The following is a 20,816-nucleotide window of genomic DNA, read 5'->3' as shown; positions in this document are numbered from 1 at the left end:
TCAGTTTAGCCTTAAACTCCGTGCATGGCCTTATCTTTCGGACTGAATCCCAATCTGCAACACAGGCCTAATAATAATATTAGCCTGCCTCACAGTATCATGAATGGGTTACTCAGAACCTACGTGAAGGATATTGAACACTTAGGGGAAATGCTATATAAATACTTGTTTTATTATTATTTTATTCATATTTAGGATTAAGGTTTAGGCATGATGCCCTCCTATCCGAAGGGCAGCAAAGTTCACATGTCCTGTAAAAGCTATACTTAATGATAGTTACCATTACTGTTTTAAAATAAGAATACTTTTATTGATGCAAAATGCGCCTGCAAAACCAGAGTTGCTCTCTAGTTCATTGTCTGTTTTGTGACTTGTGTGCCCACATCTCAAAATTAGATTTCCACTGGAAGTAATCCTTGAAATAAAACTTAAATAGATTTAAATCTATGAAAATGAATTGAGTTGCATGCTTCACACAGCAGCAGCATCTTGTACTTCAGTTCCAAAGTTCAACTATTCTGCATCTGTGATGTTTTCTTGTAGCCTGCAAAATTGTTAGGTTTAATTACTGCCACTAAATCCCATACACCTTGTATTAACATAAATTTATTTTAAATGCAGAATCCTGCTTCCTTTGTGAGCAATTAGAACTTGCATAATTATCATATACAATATCACAGTAAGAAATGTTTAAAATAATACTTTGTAGGGCTTGCAAACAACTCAAAATGTAACATCAGTTTGAAGTTCAAGAGAATATTTTGGAAATGTTTTTGAGCATCTCAATCAATGGGTCTGATCATCATCTGAACGGCTTTTAGCGAGTATGATCCGCCTCTGTACTCAGCCCAAAAAATCCCATCCTGGTGCTTGCTTCTGTAATGTCCTCCTCTGTACCAAACTCCATTGAGGTTAGAATGAGCACAGGCATTGTACCACCAACCTCCTTTGTGAAAATGGGCACAGTTTCCTGTATGAAGAAATGAAACGTTAAGTGAAATTTCACGGCAGAAATAACTTACTTTAATAGTCTTTGTATTTTGAACCAATAGGAAGCTTAAGCTTGCAAGCACATTTCTCTCCTAGCTGTGATCTTGCAACATTCCCCTGACCTCAACCCCAATTTAGTAGAGTGTGGCATCGCATCGCTGAGCAAGTAGCTTCTTCTCCCATTGGAAATCAGAGTCAGGGCTAATTTTAAAAATGGTCCCATGTCTTTTGGTGAAGAAATGGTTCTGTCTTCATTGGTCAACTTTGAGCTTTCCCTCCCACTCCTCTCAGTCTCTAAAGTAAGACAAGAGAAAGTGGAGATATTTTGTGTGGTTTCCTTAGCTGCAAAGTCTATGGATCTGGTGGCACTGCCCATACCTCTCACTTTGCAACTTACAGCAGAACAGGACTTGCTGATATAGGGTCCTGTGTTAGCCAAACCTACCATGATTCTTTGTGCCCACATAGTAATAGTAATAGTAATTTATTATTTGTACCCTGCCCATCTGGCTGAGTTTCCCCAGCCACTCTGGGCGGCTTCCAACAAAGATTAAAATACATAGTGGTTGAGTGGTGCTCCTTCCTAAGGTCTTGGCATTCTGAAGAAGTTGTAGACTTCTAGGTGTTGCAAACCAGGTCTGTGAGGTTGCTTGAAAGGGCCTTCACCATGCAAATAAAATGTAAGGGTCTTGCTAAGGAATGTAAAGGTCTCTGTTAAGGAAATTGTGCCTTTTGCATGTTGATCTTCTAGAACAAGGTCATTGTCCTTGTTCAAGAGACAATTGACTGTTCTGGCAGTCATTCTCAAGACCTAGGAGACGTGTTCCTACCTCAGTATTCTCACTTCAGTTTCTAAGAGAATAGTACTGCTATGTATAAGCTTCCCTAATAGAGCTCCATGATGTGTGTGCTCCTTCTTTGTGGGGAATAAGTGAGGATCTGTATGTACTTGCTAATATGTCTAGTGTTCATAGAGCTTTTCCTACTTACAATTATTTATGAGTGTTTCAGAACTGAGAACCCTGTCACAATATTTGTGCTTTTGCCCAAAAGCATCTTGAGTATGGGGATGTGTTGTACTTGCCTATTGCTCCTTACTCTAGAAGGAATTATATCTCACTCTGAAACAGGGTCCACTCTTGTCTTGAGAATACCTTTCTACCTTTATCCCCTTTGCTTCAGTGGAAATTTCACAAAGTTACTTGCAACAGGTTTCTTTGATCCGGTAAAGGTAAAGGTAAAGGGACCACTGACTGTTAGGTCCAGTCGCAGACGACTCTGGGGTTGCGGTGCTCATCTCGCTTTACTGGCCGAGGGAGCCAGCGTTTGTCCCCAGACAGCTTCCGGGTCATGTGGCCAGCATGACTAAGCCGCTTCTGGCGAACCAGAGCAGCACACGGAAATGCCATTTACTTCCCGCCGGAGCGGTACCTATTTATTTACTTGCACTTTGACGTGCTTTCAAACTGCTAGGTGGGCAGCAGTAAGGAGGATAGAATCCTGCCTTAACCATTGCCATGCTTTCCTGCTCAAAGGATAAGATACGGGGGGGGGGGGTTAGGTTTCATTCACCCATTTTGTCCCCCTGGATTTTAGCTCTAGTTTGAGTCTTAAGGGACGCGGGTGGCAATGTGGTCTAAACCACTGAGCCACTTGGGCTTGCCGATCAGAAGGTCGGCAGTTCAAATCCCTGCGACGGAGTGAGCTCCCGTTGCTTGGTCCCTGCTCCTGCCAACCTAGCAGTTCGAAAGCACGTCAAAGTGCAAGTAGATAAATAGGTACCGCCCCGGCGGGAAGGTAAACAGTGTTTCTGTGCACTGCTCTGGTTCGCCAGAAGCAGCTTAGTCATGCTGGCCACATGACCCAGAAGCTGTACGCCGGCTCCCTCGGCCAATAAAGCAAGATAAGCGCCGCAACCCCACAGTTGGCCACGACTGGACCTAATGGTCAGGGGTCCCTTTACCTTTACCTTTATGGTGCTGGAGGGAAACAGAAAAGCAGGCTTGATTTAATGCCAAAGCAAGGACGACAAGCTCTCCTACAACTGTCCAGGACTTCCACAAGTCCCAATGGCAATAATGCAGCAAGTTGACCATCCCTGTGAAAAACTAAAAGAAAAACCCTATTTGTAATTTAAATGTGTTGTTTCATAATAAACATTTCAGTGATTAGCATTAGCCTTTTTTCCTATTTTAATTATTGAAATGCTTAATTATTTAACAATATTTGACCAGTCAGTTTGACTGGTTTGATACCCTGCTGTGGATAACAAATATGGAATATGCAGTTGAGAGTAGAAGTGGGCGTGATTATTCACAGTACTGGCTACTAAGTCTTGTTGTTTGCTAGATCCATCTTCACAGTGTTCTTTAGATCTTTTCACAGCCTGGAAGGCAGAGATGTAGAGATATTGTGATCAGTTTTCTTGGCTTTTCTTGCAGTGTGTTTTAGACACACTTTGCATTATAGAAAAAAATTTCTCCCTCCCCCCCTTTTTTTGGAAGCACATATCTCTTCGGGGGGATAGATAGCAAGGAAGTGTAAATGATGCCATTGTGATGAGATGATGCCAAGTGTCCTGAGGAGAATTTTTTGGTAGTCCATAGGTTGTAGCTCAGTGGCTCAATTCACATATAACAGCTCCCCATACTTTGGCCACTTCTACCAAAGCTTTGGGCTTGTATACCTCCCCCTCCCACTTTTGCATTCTTGCATTGAGTATAATACAGTACCTTCCTTATATTCTGTGTCTTATATTCTTCAGAAGTTACTATGAACCTGTACTTTGCAGTCTTCTTTAAGCCCCAAATCTTTCACTAGATTTGGATAAAGGCAAGTCCCTACATGTTGAATGCATGTAGTTTTATGTATTTCTAGCTTTGAATGTGCCCTTACATAGTGTGAATGGGTAATTTCTGATGGCAGAGCAAGGCTTGCTGGCCCCATATTTATTCTGGCATGGTAAATAGTAGTTCTCAGGATATGAAGGTGCGTTTGAACATTTGCTGTGTGAAATTAACGTGGTTTTACCATTGCCAAAAGTAACGTGCCAGTTGTGCATGTTTGAGTCATCGTACATGAAGATGCTTTGTGTATGAGCTTGAACATTAGAGGATAGTTTTGTTTGTTTTCTAAATTTTGCTTCACTTGATCAGAATTATTTCCTCAATTCTTTCTTGTAATAAGAAACAGTAGATTTATATACTGTTGTATTTCCTACCTGTGTACATATCTCTGTCTCGGTCCAGTGTTGTAAATTGTTTCCCATTGTGCCATATCATGGAGTCACCAGCATTCCCTTGATAAGTGCCTAGACGCAATCGATAGAATTCGTTTTCTGGTTCCAGTCGGAAACTGCTGTATTCTGCATAGACTTTCTTATTACTCCAGTCTTCTAATTCAATCAGAAGTCTGTAATTGTCCTGATTGGAAAGTAAGTAAATATTTTCCAGTCCCAGCCAGTATTCTCCAGCAACATTTCCAAATCCTTTCTGTTAAAACAAAACAATTCTGATTAGATTGCCTTGTAGTTCAATTAGAAAGTTATTTATTTACTGTTAATATATCACATAACTATAAGTGGTGTCTTTAAACACTGGGATAAATTTCCAATCAATACTGAACCCTAATTGATGGGAGAGTTCAAAGAAAGATGTGTATTGTTCATCTTCTTCCCTTTTCCTTCGTAGTATCTAGCACAATTCACCTCATGTCCTGCTGTATGTTTCCTTGTACCACCTCCCGCATCTTTGGCTGGTAAGATGCTCACAACATACATTATGTTGTACCAAATACTATGGGGAGAGGTGGCTCAACTCACAACATTCATTATGTTGTACCAAATACTATGGGGAGAGGTGGCTCAACATGGACTGCCATTTTCAGAAGAGGGTGGTCTTTGTTCTGCCATTGGAGCAGACCTGCCACAGAATTCTACCCACCTCCATAGATTTTGGCTATGCTTATTCAGTACATCCAATTCGTGAACACCACGCATGATTCTAGGCTGAGTTCATAATGGTTCCTTCTCTATGCAGGGATGAAAACAGAACCCATATAAGATACTCCTTCTGAACCAGCCAGGGTGTCATGTGGGCACAGGATTGCCCCACTGCATCTTCATTCTCAGACTGCTTATCTGCTTTCAGTTATTTTTTTGTGATGGTAAAGATGGTTACTTATTCATATGGCTGCAATATTTATGGCTGCAGTTTGGTTAATACATTATTATTAATCAACTTAAATGGTACTCCAATTAATCAGGAAGCAGCTTTTAAACAATTTATTTGAATCCATGTGTTTTTTAAAACTGCAGATAGCAAATTCCATCTTAGAAGGGTCATTTCTTACTTTTTTAGAGACTAAGGGATGAAATGCCTCCTTTATCATCTAAAAATACGTGTTTTCAGTATTTCTGCTTTTTGCTAATACACAGATTTAATTTTTTAATGAACTAAGACTAGCAGCTAACTAACAGCACAATTCTATGCATACTTATTTAGAAATAGGTTTGTTCAGTGGAACTTCTTAGTATGTCTAGGATTGCAGACTAAGAGTTTTTTAACTGAATGACTATCAAATTTGTATAACAATTAAAATGCTTAATAAGGAATTAAAATATCATAATCTTAAATATTGACAGGACAAAATGGAAGGGAAAGGGATGGACATAAAGTGAGATTATGGCTGCAAACCTATACATGGTTATCTCAGAGTACGTCCCACTGAACTCAGTGAGGCTTAATTATGAGTACACATGTAGAGGATTGCCCTAAAGGCAGACTCTTTGCTCCTTCCTGGTCACTTTTCTATTGCACTGTGCTAAGCCATGTGTCAGAGAACTGCCATCAGTGCCGGAGGGAGAGAGCAAAAGCCAGAGGGATTCCAGAGAGCGTCCAGGGATTGGGAGAAGCAGCCCATCTTCTGGGGAAGAGAATCAGCGTAGCACCAGTGGAGAAGGGGGGCAGGTGGGGGAAGTGGTGAGGCGGTCCCATGACTCCTTGCCTGGGACCAGGAGGGAGAGTAGCGGTCCTCTGTTGCCCACGCCCTCCCTGCGCAGAAGGCTTTCGCACAGAGAGGGTAGGCGGAGACTAGGCGTCAAAGAGCTTCTTTGCTGGAAGAAGTTTAAGAAACGCCCACTCACGGATTCTGCCAGCGACTGAGTCAGCCACGGGTGAGTGGCGGTCCGGACAGATAAGGTTTACTTTGGCAGCCCAGCCAGGTGTTTGCACCCAGACAGGGAGATAGTTGCCTGCTTGCGCATGAGCAACCCCTTAGGAACCATTACACCATGGTTTGGCTTAGCCTGGTGTCCAAACCTGTAGTTCAGCTCTCCTGGGCAAGCCATGAGCTGTAAATCGTAGGACAAAGCTTAGTTAAATCTTGTAGTTTGTCTGGAGAGTGCTCAGCCACAAGGCTCCCTGGCTTTGGATGATATGCTAAGACTTTTCTCAGCGCAACAGCAAAACTACCAAGGCAGAGCAAAGTGGGAGCCCAAATGCTTGTTCATTTGCACTAAGCCATGGTGTGGCTTAACATTGCACGTAGAGGGGGCCATTGTTAACAGCTTTGACATAAGAATTCTGAAGCAGGTACAGAGATGCCTCCAATGCACACATGCTTTAAATAATTCTGAGGAAGGAACATATAATTTCTGTTTTACAGTGCACCATAACTTGTTGGCTGCCTGAGTCTTTTTTAAAAAAAGATTACCTTGTAATTGTCCCAGTTTGTGAAGAAGTTCACAGAACCATCTGTTCTTTTTTGTATAACCGTCCAGCCCCCAGGATCAAGGCTGTTCTCACACCATAATTGCACAGGTCCATGGCTGTTTTCAGGCTTGATCATATAAATCCCGCTGCTGGAGTAGCCAGCTTGTTTTGCTTCTTGACAATCTTTGAATGGACCTTTTGAAAACAATTTGAGAGTTAAAAAATACGTCAGAGTTCTGTAATGGTGCTTACTTACATTGATAGTAAAATGTTTTGTAAAAAGCTATTAAGCTGACATGCATAAAAATGATCCAGCATAAGATACTGTTATGCTTTCACTTTGACAACAGTAACTACGGCTTGTTTTTCTTAATGCTCATTTGCCTAAAACTAACATTTGCAGGACCAAACTTGCAAACTGTTCTAAATCATTACAGATTTTCCTAATCAGAAGGTATCATTTATTTCACATGCCTAGGGTAGAGAGGTAGAGAAGTGCATAGTAAAAGTTGCTGTAGCATAGTGGCTTGCAGGTGTGGAAAATCATTTTTAAAACATTTTTAACTTGTACTGAGATAAGTCACACTAGTCCATCAAGTTCAGTGGTGTCTACTTTGACCAGTAATTGTTTCCATGTTCTAGAATAGCGGTCTTTCTCAGTCCTGGCACTTTATTCCTTTTTCAGCTTGTGTTGCCAGGAGTTGAACCTTCAATTTCTGCATGCAAATTCTTGAACTATTCAGTCTGGCTTCAGGCCCAGAGGTGATCACTTTGGTTGATGACCTTTAATTGGAGAGAGACAGGGGGAGTGCAACGCTATTGAGTTTCTTAGATTTCTTAGCGACTTTTGATACCATTGCCCGTGGCGTACTGCTGAAGTGGGTTGGGAGTTGGAGGCACAGCGATGCAATGATTCTGCTGCTTCCTGCCGGACAAGCTGCAGAGAATGATATTGGGAAGCTCCTGCTTAATCCCTTGGCAGTTGCGCTGTGGGATTCCACAAGATTCAGTTCTGCCCCCAATGATAATTATGAAGCCGTTGGAGGTGCTCATTGTGGTGGGGCTTGGTGTCACCAATATACAAATGACACCCATCTCTGTCTCTACATGCTATATATGTCAGATGCTGTTGTACTGGACTGGATGATCCAAGGATCTTCATTGGCTACCTATATATTACTAGGCCCAAAGTATGGTTTGATTTGTAAAGTCGGAATGACCCAGAACCAAGGTACCTCCTATTCTTCCTTTCCCTTTACTGAGTGGCCTGGGCCTGTGTTTAGAAGGAAAGTCTATTTAATGTCCCACTGTTGAACAAGGCTCACTATGCAATGACATAAGGCAGGACCTTCTCTATCGTGCTGCAACAACATTAATGAGCTTCTGATGTTTGATGGACGCATACCTCTTCTTTTAGGCCTATGAGTGATTTGAGTTGTTTGATTTCAATCTGATGAAATCAGTAAATCACCAGATTTACTGCTCTTCATTTGTAATAATTTTACATTGGATTTTATCCTATGTGTATTTTGATATGTTCTATTATAGTTTTATAATTTTATTGGAAACCACCCTGGGAGTTAATAAAGTAAAGTAAAGTATGTGCTCCTGCCACTGAGCTATAGACAAGCTTCCCTGCCCCCTTCCCCAATGTTTCCCAGCTTAGGTAGAACATTTTCCATCTTTCAAAGTCCAGGGAAGAGAATGTCTCAAACGAATGCACAAGAAGATTGTTTCACTAGTGGTTTCAAGCCTCAAATTTCCCCTCTCCTGCTGCACATGCCTTTCCACTGGGAAATATGAGAGGGGGCAAAGCTAAGCAACGTCTAAAATACTTTCGTGTTGCCTCCTGCCTGTTAAGCTCTCAATTCATTTGAAGGAAGTTTCCAGATCTTATGAATATAATTCTATATATTATTTCAATTATAGACATTTATATTTCAATTATATATATTATTTCAATTATGTAGAATATTAACAGATTCAAGCAATGAAAACAAAGAAACAAGGAAGTGAGACTTAACTTCTTTTCAATTCTTAGGACTTATTAGCCCATGTCAGATTATTTTGTACCCAGTTTTTCGTGTTTCAGAAGAAGAACTTCATAAAACATTGGGGTGAACAGCTCTGCACAAATGTCTTCCACCTCATTGTAAATTTTCCATGTGGGTAAAACTCTGAGGGTATGGAAATTCATCTCTTGTTGAAGGATTTTTTTATTGATCAATTTATGGAGAAGTAAGTTATAAATAGTTTTGCAAAAGCTATTCATAACTTGTAAAGATATCCTTCTAGCCTTAAATAAATGCCTTTGCCAAATTCATTGTGACATATATCATTTACGGTGGTCACACTGGTCTCGTTCCATTTTTCTGTTTCCAGATAGAAGTAAATATCTATATTAAGCTTTTAAGGAATTTTGTCTCAGGATGGTGAGGTTCCAGGCGTAGTTTTGGACCTAAATTAGCCCTAATGCTGAACCCCACCAGCAGTGCTGTATGTCAGTTGAAATAGGCTCTTCTTGCCAGCTTAGGCCTCAAAGGTTGCCTTTCTGAGGGAAATACTGAGTGCTAACAAGTTTTGCTAATGGGCAAATGGATATACACATGCACCACTGGCACACTTTTCTAACAATATTCATTATTAACTGAAGTATATATAGTAAATGTTTGGTATTCCTGCACTGAGTCCCATTTCTACCCTCTCTTTTCATTTTAGGGGACCTAAAATGGTATTGTTTATTAGATTTCCTTTCCCAACAATGCTAGAGAAATAGGTAGTTGTGTTACTTTGGTTACAGTTCTGCCCACACCAAGGTGCAAGTAAGCGATGTAGAATTTAGTGGGCCTTGTTTACAAGACACTGTGCACAGATTCGTTTTTGAGATCTGCCTTTTTGTACCCAATTTCATATATTCACACTTACGCAGCAGTCAGATTCTAAGATGTTTGCTATGTTAAAATGTGAAAGGGCAAGTGTTCTCCAACACCATGGCAAAAGTGTTGCTTTGTTGCTGTATGATTGGGCAGCCTTATACCTTGATTAATAATTAATAATTAGCTCTGTTCCCAATGTGTTACATATTATGCAAATAATTAAGTACATCTAGTATTTCATTTGCACTGTATCACTCTTTGTATCAGCAGCTGTTCATTCAGTATGTGGTTTTTCTTTGAATGCTGGTCAAAATGGCCAGCTGTGACAGAAGACAAAGCTAGGCATTTCTCTGTGGAAGAATATAATATGCAAGAAGAAATGATTTCACGGATAGAAGAATTTTAAAATGTAGAGTTTTGAATCCTGGCTGTTGCAGAAATGAAATTTCTTCCAGATGTATCATAAATCATATCATTCATGGGTACTTTCTACAGCTCTTGTAATCCCCAGGTGATTTTTCACAGTTAGCTAGTAAATTATCATCAAGAATGTGCTGAATGAAGCAGATTGTTAGCTACAATATTCTCTTCTTCTACCCTTTACAGAAATAAATAGTTTATATATATATCAGTATCAACAGGTGTCATTATATTAAAAAATATTGAACCATAATCTTCCATTACTCCTTAAAACATTATAGCAGCTAGATAGTTACCTTTAGAGGACAGTAATATTGATCTCTGTTTCAAATTCTCTCTTAACTTTGTTGTCCATATAATCTATATCAGTTGCAGAAATGTCAGGCCTCTACAAATGGATGATAGTTTTAGTCCTGTAGCTTACAATTGTCTGAATAATTTGTCACCATTGAAATAAATTTAGCCTTTTGTTTTTAGAAAAAAATAACTTGAAAGCTTGATTACATAGCACACCCTCAACAATATTTTGTAGATTTTACCAGGGTAGAAACTTGCAGTCATTGGAGCCATTGCCTGTATACATAAACATGTTATACAAACAAACCTTTTGCTGTGAGTAAATGGTCTCAGACACTGGACTGAGACCTACATTGCCTACAGTGTGCTGCTGGAATGTAACTGCTTAAAGCTGCTAGAAGATATGAAGTAGGTAAAGGCGGCGGGAAAATGGCTCATGCTACTTTCTTTAACAAAGAGCATGACAAAACTACAGTCTCTTAGGTCAGAACACTCTTCATATAGTTCATAGCTGTCAACTTACAGATTTGAAAATAAGGGACCAGCAGCCTTGAAAATAAGGGACCAGCAGCCAAAATAAGGGACCTACAGCTTCACCTGTTCCAGGCACTCCAGTCTTCCTGTCTTCCTGCAGTCTGGTCAAACTCATGCTGGTAGCTTAGAGAACACTGTCCAACCAACTTTGTAACCAGAGGTTCAGCTGAATAGAATCTGAATCACATGCACCACAAGGCCTATGCAGCCTCAACTTAAGATGGCTCCCCGGCCTGGCTTTGCACTGCAAAGTTTGCAGCAGCACATGCAACAAAATGGCGTCCAGCATTCAAAAAGCCCCTCAGCTTGCATTAACTAGCAACACACAAGGCATGCAAGCTCCACCCCCCAGTCATTCTTAGACTTCTTATTGGGTGAGCAACACAGCCAAGCAACACAGTTGGAGCCTCCCTCCTCCCTGGCCGGCAGGGAGGGAGGGAGGGAGAGGAGCTGCTTCCTTTGAAATTTAAGGGACATTTAAGGGACATCCATCAATAAGGGACAGCAGCGGGACATGGCGCTGGAATAAGGGACCCGTCCCTTCAAATAAGGGACACTTGACAGCTATGATACAGTTCCATAAGTTGGTCAGCACCCTTTTGAAAAGGTTTCATTTGGTCATTCCTAGCTGAAAGAAGCAGGTTTGTGGGACAAAGGCTTTCGGGTGAAAACTGGCCATCTGAGTGTAAGAGCAATGATTTTTGGCTTTGGTTTGTGTTTTCTTCACAGTCACCAACCAGAAGTCTTCAGATTGTCTGAGAAGCCCCCACCCCAAAGGTTCATAGTTAATAGTTCTAGAAATAGCAGTAGATGTCTTACCTTCATTGATTAAAGTTAACGGTGGGATCCTGAAAGGGCTTTTTGTAGGAGAAGTAGCAGGATCAGGGGGCGGCCTTACATCTCTGTCTCTAGGGTAGCCTGGATCTCTTTGAATTTCATTACTTCCCAGGAGTCCAGGAGTGTATTGTTGACTGTTAGGAATGTGGTGAGGCACCACTTGAACTAAAGGAGGAGAGCCATGTGTGTCCTGGCGAGAGAATATCCGCAGACATTGCTCTTCCAACAGTGAGATGACGACTGACTGATTATTTACAAGATCAGTTAGTGTTGCATATTTCACTTCCAGTTCTCTGTACCTTGTAGTCATTTTCAGCATTTCAGTTGTGACATTGAGGATTTTGTTTTCCAGCTGGGAAAGCTCAAGGGAATTGTCCCGCTTGCGGATTATCTCATGCAGAAGTTGCATGTACAGCTGAGTAACCCTGGAATTCATGTTGCGGCTCTCTTTTCTCAACAGTTTTACTTCATTTACTATATTCCCATCCACATCCACCACTAGCTGCAAGAGATCAATCTCTCTCTTTTGTTTGGATAATACATCCTTCAGATTCTCGATGTCCATTCTAGTAATTTCATCTTTTTTGTTCTCTGGCCCTGGCCCTTTGGTATTGACACAAATTGGTCCGGTTATTTTTTGTTCAGGGACAATAAATGTATAGCCACACTTTTTCCCTTCCTCTCCCCCTTCTGTAGAACGTGGGTTTCGTCTGAGAGTGTTTTTGAGTTTCAGCTGTTTTGTGCAGTGTCCATTTGGTAGTAACAGAAGTAACAGCAAACTCAAAGTCCATGAGAATGCCTTCATTTTCAAGTAAGCTAAATGGAAAAAAACAAAATTAAAAAAATTATTGTTAAGGTCCTTTTATTAAAAATACTATGAAATCCATCGGTCACCAAGGATAGAGAACTAGGATTTCTGTAGGATATTTACTAAGATTTCTGTAGGGTGTTATCCCCTCCAAACTTAGTCATACTGTATTCCCAGTAAAAAAAAAATAAGAGGGGAAGGAAATCATGTTATATATTTGCACCACAAATAGATTAGTCAACTAAAATATGAGCTATTGGGCAGTAGTAATGCTATAAAACGTGACTTGGAATGGCTTTAAAATGCAGGAGAATTCTAATAGATTGACAACTACTTAGAGATAATACTAGTAATAGGCTTCTAGGATTCTATGAAGGTGAATCTAAAGGCGACCTTGCAATAATTCCTTCCTGGATTCAGCAGCCTCTCCTTCAGTCTAATGGTTGCTATATGGTATCTCGGTAGATTTCCCCCATTATTCAAAGCACTAAGACCATTTGCATCACCATTTGGCAGTGTTGCATTGGAGTTGCTTCAATAATAATCAATAATCTAGTACTTCAGGGCCAAAAAGGCAAGTAGCATGATCTTGAGGCACTTCTGTGGAATAGACGAAGACCATTGCTTCCAACCGATTTGCTTCATATTTGCAGCATGTGAAGTAGTTCTGGCTAACATGTGTATGTGTAGATGGGCAGGAAAGTATAATAAATTGTTTGTGGGTTAATCACTTTGGGGGACCTGTTTGCAAGCCCAGCATGACTAGCCACTTCCAAGCAGGGAAGCAGAGATCTCCCAGGGTGAGAGGCTTGGAGGAAGAGGCAAAGGCTGCCAGGTGAGAGTCTTCTCTGTATGGGATAAAAGTTAGGATATATCTCTGAGAGAGGACTCTGTATTCTGATAGCACTTTTTCTTTTCAACTATTTCTTGTTTAGATTAGGTTTTTATTGTAATGGCAGATATAATTATAGATATATATAGATATGAACAATTGACCATGAAGCCATAGCTATAATGCTATCAAATTTAATTTTTACAGTCCCAAATGATGAGATTGGCAAGGAGAAAGGTGAAATGCAAAGGCAAGAGGGTCAAAATGTAGAATAATTGGGAGTTATTTAGAGCCACAGTAGTAGCTCAGCAAGAATGTATACCATGGATCAAGAATGTACCACCTTGCCAAGAGGATGATTGCATGATTAACAAGCAGAGTCAAAAGAAGCTATTAAAGACCAGTTTCCTTTAAAAATGAAAGTCTTATCGAAGTGAGAAGAACAAAACTGAACACAAACTTTGGCAAATAAATATAGGCGGACCATAATGGATGCTAAAAAAATGAATTTGAGGAGCACATTGCTAACAACAGATCCCTGTGCTGGAACTAATTATCACAGGAAGAGAGCCTGAAGAACTGAAACAGATAGTGCTGACAAGAGACAAAGGTCTAGGCCTTATTACACCTTTTAAAAATGACAAATTCACTGGGTCCAGATGACATCCACCTGAGAGTCCTTAAACAACTTAAATAGAATTGCTGGTCTTCCAGTAAAAATATATAAATAGTACCTGAGACCAGCCTCCATACTTGAGGTTTGCAAAGTGGCCAATGTAACACCAGTTTTTAAAAAAGGATCCATGGAGTTTCCTGGTAATTACAGGCTAGTTAACTTAACATCTATTCTGGGAAAAGTGGAAAGTACTGTTAAAGATAGAATGACCAAGCATATAATAGAATAAGAAGTCTTGCTAAAGCAGAACCAGCATAGCTTCTGCAAGCATTCTTAGAGTTCTTTGAGTGTTTCAACAAACATATCTAGTTTGCTTCCAGCTGAGGCTGTCTTCAATACTTAATGGGTTTATGAGATACTACTACCATAAGTATTAAGATGTTCCCTTCTGGGTACTTGGAAGATAATTTCTAGACTTTTCGAAGACTAAGGGTCTGGGTCAAGCAAACACCAGTTTTGACTACAACCTATCACTTATAGTAGCAGCTATTGGACAGATCCATTTGCCCATGGGTGTACATTATACATACTGTATTCAGACATGAAAGTACTTTGATGTATGCATCAAATAAGAACCCATGGGTACAGTGCTTAATGTTTTTCATGGCTTTAGGCATTGGTGACTTCAAGGAAGCTATTGCTTATGAACCCCTAAACATTCCATCATAAGAGAACTCCCTCATTTTCCCCACATAAAATCTCTGAAATTTTCCTTATGTTTATTTCCCTTCTCTGTTCTCAGATAAGTGGAACCTGCAGCAAAATGTTGAAGTGCTCCTGTTCAGAATGCTCAGTTCCATTTCCCCTCCTGACAGATTTTTTGTCTCCCTTCCAACAGTCAATCAGTATTCTGTGGCCAATAAAAGATGATCAGTCCTCATTGGAAAGTTGGTTGGAGGGGGGAGTCCTGTGGGATTTCCCCCTCAATATTTTTATTCTTTTATAAACCTTGGGAGTTCCCCCATGCCTCCATATGTATGACTGGCACCATTTTGGTTCAACTAGCACTCAAAGAATTAAGATTGCTCTTAGTGCTTATATAATGGACACAGCGCTGCTGTGTGGCTTCCTTCCTCAAGTGCCTTGTCAGTGTGAGGAAATCCATTCTGTAACCCTGTTTTCTACCGTGTGCTTAATTTATTAGTGTATAATGTATGTTATCACTGTGTGTCCTGCAAAGGTTCTCTGCTCCAATATAGAAAAAACCTCTGCTGCATCACCCAGCCTCTGCTTAAAAACCTCTACCACCACCTACCAAGGCAACTGAGCCTTTATGTCCTGAAGTTAACCTACCAAATGTGAATTGTTCAGTAAGGACTCTCCTCCTGCAAGAGAGGGGAGTGGTTGTGGTCGGGAGCCGGACTCCGCCTCAAGCAGGGGGCGTTAGCCCTTTTCAGTAAGGTACCTTTTCAGTAAGGTACTATAAGCCGTAACCTTTTTTGTTGTTGTTGTTGTTTAAAAGCGGTTTTCTTTAGGGAGCCTGTACTGGCAAGTGAAGCCAATGACAAGAACCAGGCAAAGGCACACCTTCAAAGGTTCTAAACGTATAAATGTGCAGTGCTCAGGAATGGTTCCCTGATCAGAAACCCTGAATTGTCCACCCCAAGCCCTGCCTTATTTCTTCCCCCAAACATCAAGCAAAGAGGGGGGGTGGCTTAAAGAAACCAAGAGGGGTGAGGTTTAAGAAGCCTACGGCACCCGGTATTCCCAGGCGGTCTCCCATCCAAGTACTAACCAGGCCTGACTCTGCTTAGCTTCCGAGATCGGGCGTGTTCAGGGTAGTATGGCCATAGACTCGCGACGGTACGACGAAAAGTGAGGCCAGAAGGCTGGTGCCGCAGCAATTTAGGCTGCTAAACACGCCCCCTCGCAGGCACCTGGTTGGGTGCCTGCCCGTGGGCGTGGGCACCATTTAGCATTAGGCTTTTTGGTTTTTTCGCCTACCTCGTAGCAATTGTCACAACTTCCGTGGTATTGGTGGGTAGGTTAGGCATTGGAATAATGTGTTGTGGTGTGTCGAAGGGCTAGGTGTGGCCATCGCCTGCGCCTTCAATTTTGGGTATTCCGTTAAAGGAATCCGGCGGTCGTGTATTCTGTCCGATGCCTGCGTGGCGGGAGGCCATGGCACGACCCTCGGTGACATCAGGGGAGAGCTTATAGTTGGATTAGCATCAACAGGCTCCACCTACTGGTGAATAAACCCCCCTGTTTTAGACTCACTCCTCTCTGAGGGGGTGGAGTCAGCTGACATAATCCAATGCCTAAGCCAATACCTTTTCACTTGCTGTAATCAATAAAGTTGTGGCCTTTTCTTGCCCATTAACCTTATATCATGTGTCCTCGTGTTTTCATTCCACTACACGGGGATCAGGTCCTCGAACCACAACACATTGTATTATTATGGAAACAAAGCAAGCCAGTGTATTTATATTTATTACTTTCTCAATTTTCTAGATGAGTTCAGATGGGTATTGTGAGCAACACTTTACTTAAAGCAACATAACTACTTCTTTAAAGGCAATTGAGGAAACTTGCTTTTTCTCACTGAACTTTCTATACATTAATTAGTAACAAGTAAAGTTTTATTTTTAAAGCAAAGCCAGCCTAGCTGAATTGACATAGTGGAACAAAGGCATCTGCTCAAGATTGATTAATTTTCACAGTACTGTCTTGTTGAAACTGTACCTTTCATAAATGGGTTGCAAGGGAATGTTATTTTAGCATCTTTTGACATGTGTACAAAAAAGTCATTTGTTACTTGAATGGTGGTTTTCATATTAACATACAAAAATCTTAGGTGTGGACCCTAAGTTGCAATGTACGTCTCTTATTCAGTCTGCTATACACACAACCATTTCAATTTCTCATATCTTTATGCCACTGAATCTGGCAAACATTTTGAATATCCCAATCCTTGCCAGAATATTGTAGTCCAAAATAAACTGTAAATTGCAGACATTTAAGTACAGAATCCTAATCTCAGTAGTGCCATGTTAAATTGTGTTAATCACATGTGTGTTGACATCAAAGCTTGGTTAAGAGTGTTGATTTTTAAGTCTTCTTGGGCAGAAATGGTTCATCTCACTTTCATAGTACTGGAACTAAATTGATCCTAAAATTCATAGGCTGCAATCCATGGACACAATCATTTTGTACTTGCATTCCTTTTCCAACAACTGCTGTTCTTAATCCTACACTATCAGGTGGAGTTTAGAAAATCTGTTCATAGCTAGGTGCAGTTTCATGTTCAAGAGGAAATGTTTGGGAAGACCCAGTCTATGTCCTACATTGATTATTTGTTTTGTTGTTTTGTGTTGGTTATGCGAAAGTACATTCTGCTGAAATGAACTGGGCTTCTTTCCATATGATGGCAGCTATCCAACAAATGAGTTACCGCAAGTACAAACATAGGTTTCCCATTGTCAGCTATGAAATAGCCAGTATTTGGATTTCTTTATCTTTCAAAGATTACAGTGAGAAAAGTCCCTGAATCACAGCCAGTGTCAAAGTTGAAATGAGCATCTACTGCAACTAAATAGCAGTAGTTTCAAGGAAACTAATGTTGAAAGCTCATTTTTACTAACAGCAAAAATGTGTGCTCTTGTATTAGCATATTCCAGACTTAATCGGCATATTTTAAAGAATATATTCTTTTAAATCACCTTTAAAACCACTATTAAAGTACTTAAATGTTATGGAGTTTAAATAACACAGGAACCCACATTTTAAAGTACGGCTAATAAAAAACTCCTGAAATGACTTCATAGTAATTCTTGGAGTCATTAGTAGTTGCTTAAGGCTCCGAAATTGCTTTTCATATACGAAATGTGGAAGTAAACTGTTGTCCATTTATTACCATCAGTGCTGACTGTGTGAATATTGGTGACCCTAGACCCTGAGACAACCTTGTTCCCCAGCTAGATGTCCTAATGAATTTAGGAACTATGCTGCATTTGTCTGAATAAACATTTGATAATAATTTGAGCTACTGTCTACTACATGTATTAGTTTTATGTACTATGATAGATTCTAAAATGCAATCATTTTAAGAGCTAGTTATTGAAGCCAGGCTGTTACTTTCATGTGCAAATCTACTCCACTGTAACATGGAACATCACTGTTACTGTGAATCCAGGGTTCATAGTCAGCTGTTGCTCTTTGTGATGTTCAGTGTAGATTACAGCTTTTGGGTAATCTTCAGCTATACGCTTTCAAAATTAATACTTGTAGCTGGATCACTAACAACTTACGCTGGGTTTACTTTTTCCCATTCAGGGCTGGTCATGCAATTTTTTAGTTTTTCAAGCAGTAAATTCCTTCAGGTTAACACTGTCATTAGACAGTAAAAGCTATTCCATGAATAAGAAAGTGTTAAATGGCAATGGAAAATCCAAGTTTTAATGAGAGCCCCTGATCAAAATGTCCATTTGGGTGTACAGCAGGAATAGTGATTTATCAATAGGAAAAGTGCAAGTTAAGGCTTTAATTGTAGATTCTCCTAGTAATATATTTGGGGAGAAGCCTGTGACACTATATCAGGGGTACTTCTTGATTAGCTTCATTTTCTTTTAGGAGGACTATGCTAAGAAATCCTTTTTGTTGTGCAGATCAAGCGGTACAATTGGTTTTTCATGATCACCATCAGCCAGTTTTTCTGAATGTTGGTGGGTGGGGGATTTCCTTCCCTCTTGTATAAACATGAAACAATGCAGTCAAGAACATTAAACCTTATACTTGTAATGGAGCACTCTCAAAATTTATTGGATTCAATAAAAGAAAAAACTAAACTGTGTGCATTAGTATGTATGAATTTTGGCGGCACATAAAATGTAGCAGCATCCATATGTAATCTACAATCTGAAATAACTACAGAAAAGTTGTGTGCCGATTGACAACAAAGAAAATGTATAGACACCAACCTTGTAATGGCTTTTTCTTCTGAAGGAGCATAAAAATCCACAGACCCCTTTTTGTGTAGATTCTCCTCCTGGTGCCAGAACAATTGTCTGGCAATCTGCGACGTTCTAGGGAGAACGGCTGCTTTCTCTTGCCATATATTACACCCGAGTACGTATCACCCCATTTGGTTTAATAAGAGAACCACATATCAAAATCATTTTCTTCTGCTCCAGGAAAGATGGAGATATTTTGAAGCTGCTTTGCCTTGCCTTTGCATGCTGAAATGCCCTAGCCAGCAACAGTAGACCTTGCTTCCATATACTGCACACTTGGGTGTGTTTCTTAAACAAACGCATGCCTAGACTTTAAGCAGTCAGCCCATATATGATGTCACTGGAGAACAGGAGGCGGGGGAAGACTCCAAAGGATTTCCTACCCACAACCTTTGGAAAAAGGAGAAAACTGGCAGGGGGGAAGGAGGGGGAGAGGGAGGGGGAGAACCACAGTATGAACAAGGAGAGATTGTCTGCTGGTTTAAGGGAGGGCAGCAGATGGAGAAACAATAAGAAAAGTTTAGGCAATTGCAAAATATTTCGCTGTGCAGCCTAAAGATCTCTGTCGAGTTGTTGCAGTAGTAAGCTTAGTTACGACTGGAGATTGTCAGGCTAGTAAACTCACTTTTGTGTTCCCAGAAATGGAAGAAACAGGCTGAGTGAATTTAACAGTAAAATGAAGCAGTTACAGTCCCGAAGAATGCAGACCAGAATGTCACCTTCAATTCTTTAAGTTTAAGTTTAATAAGAAACAGTTCTTATTAAATTGCAGTGGTAATCAATAAAATAGAAGATAATGTTAATTCTTTTTGTGAACGTTGCATACATGGAGAAATATGTTGGAAGGGAGAGAGCTGGACTTTTCTTTAGTACTATAAGAAAGAGTCACATGCCAGTTAACAAGTTTTACAGTATTTTGAGAGGAAAATAAAACACTTAATTTTGATTAATAGCAATTATCTTAATGTTTTATTCTAAATATCTATGTAGGCAAGGTAAACAATTGCATGAACTTCATGCTAGAAACCTGCAAAACTTACATGTAAATTAAATTAATTTTACCATTGAACTTACCTACATTGGCTGCCATCATTCTGCCAAATCTTTAAACTCAACAACCAGACAGAGATAATGAACAAATTCAAGGCACCCCACCATGTCTCAGAGGTGCTCCCTTCTGCATCGTTTTCTATTTAACTACAGTACTTGAATACTTCAAAAGCTTAAAGTTCTGCCAGTACAATTTATGAAGATCGTGTTTATTTAGAATCAGTGCAAATCAGAGCAGTTTTTAATTATCTGTAGCAAGCATTTATTTTTACAGTATGGCATATAATAACTCTCAGAATGTAGAAGAGCAGAGCAAACCTTATTTTTAAGTACTTTAGTTCCCCAAGTTAACTTAGATGTAAGCAAACTCGCCAAATCACCATAGATGCATTTCTAAGAATAATTACTTTAATTCAGAGAGTAAAACTAAAGCCTGACTTCATGTCGGACTGGCAGTATACAATTGCAGCATTGTAGTCAGTCAGGCAGTGAGGACTGGTGACGCTTTGTTTATCCAACCAATCTAGTTCGAAATTTTCCTAGGAGACCTTTTGATATAAGGTTAGCACTTTGGAAGAACCTTATTGTAACATTGAAGCCTTGGAAGAATATTTTAGGGCAAAGGGTCAGTTCAAAAAGATCACTTCTGGCAAGATCAAGTGGCGTTCAAATCTGTCAGTTTTGGTTCTTTCCCTTTCTCATTTTTTCAATCAGCTCATTAGATTTCTGCATCACTTTGTGATTTTTTTAAAGTATTCACAAAACTTCTCAAGCATATAGTGCACAGTTATCCTAATATGCACATTTTTGTTTGCAGTTTTCCTAATATACAT

The 20,816-nt window shown here is 40.1% G+C and overlaps 2 protein-coding genes across 3 annotated transcripts in view; one reads left to right on the top strand and one right to left on the bottom strand.

Moving 5' to 3' along the window:
• Positions 1–20,816, top strand: part of RALGPS2 (Ral GEF with PH domain and SH3 binding motif 2) — a 97,624-nt gene that overhangs the window by 44,682 nt on the left and 32,126 nt on the right. The gene's annotated exons all lie outside the window — the stretch shown is intronic.
• Positions 152–19,253, bottom strand: ANGPTL1 (angiopoietin like 1). The gene is made up of 5 exons (XM_081012246.1): positions 18,901–19,253; positions 11,648–12,481; positions 6,703–6,896; positions 4,211–4,481; positions 152–970 (listed from the first exon to the last, which is right to left on the bottom strand). Exons 1-5 carry the CDS (start codon positions 18,929–18,931, stop codon positions 783–785), a joined length of 1,518 nt encoding a protein of 505 aa, XP_080868372.1. The 5' UTR covers positions 18,932–19,253; the 3' UTR covers positions 152–782.

The sequence above is a fragment of the Podarcis pityusensis genome (genome assembly GCF_964106645.2).
Source record: "Podarcis pityusensis genome assembly, chromosome: 6".
Classification (NCBI taxonomy): Eukaryota; Metazoa; Chordata; class Lepidosauria; order Squamata; family Lacertidae; genus Podarcis; species Podarcis pityusensis.
The sequence above is the reverse complement of the archived record's forward strand: the minus strand, read 5'-3'. Positions and strand labels throughout refer to the sequence as shown.

Bases quoted from the DNA above. Each gene is read 5' to 3' on its own strand.
- ANGPTL1 (XM_081012246.1), bottom strand. From the start codon at position 18,931: ATGCTCCTTCAGAAGAAAAAGCCATTACAAG. The intron at 12,482-18,900 runs GTTGGTGTCTAT...TTTTCCATTTAG, and splicing joins GAAGAAAAAGCCATTACAAG to CTTACTTGAAAATGAAGGCA. The intron at 4,482-6,702 runs GTAATCTTTTTT...TTGTTTTAACAG, and splicing joins CAAACTGGGACAATTACAAG to AAAGGATTTGGAAATGTTGC.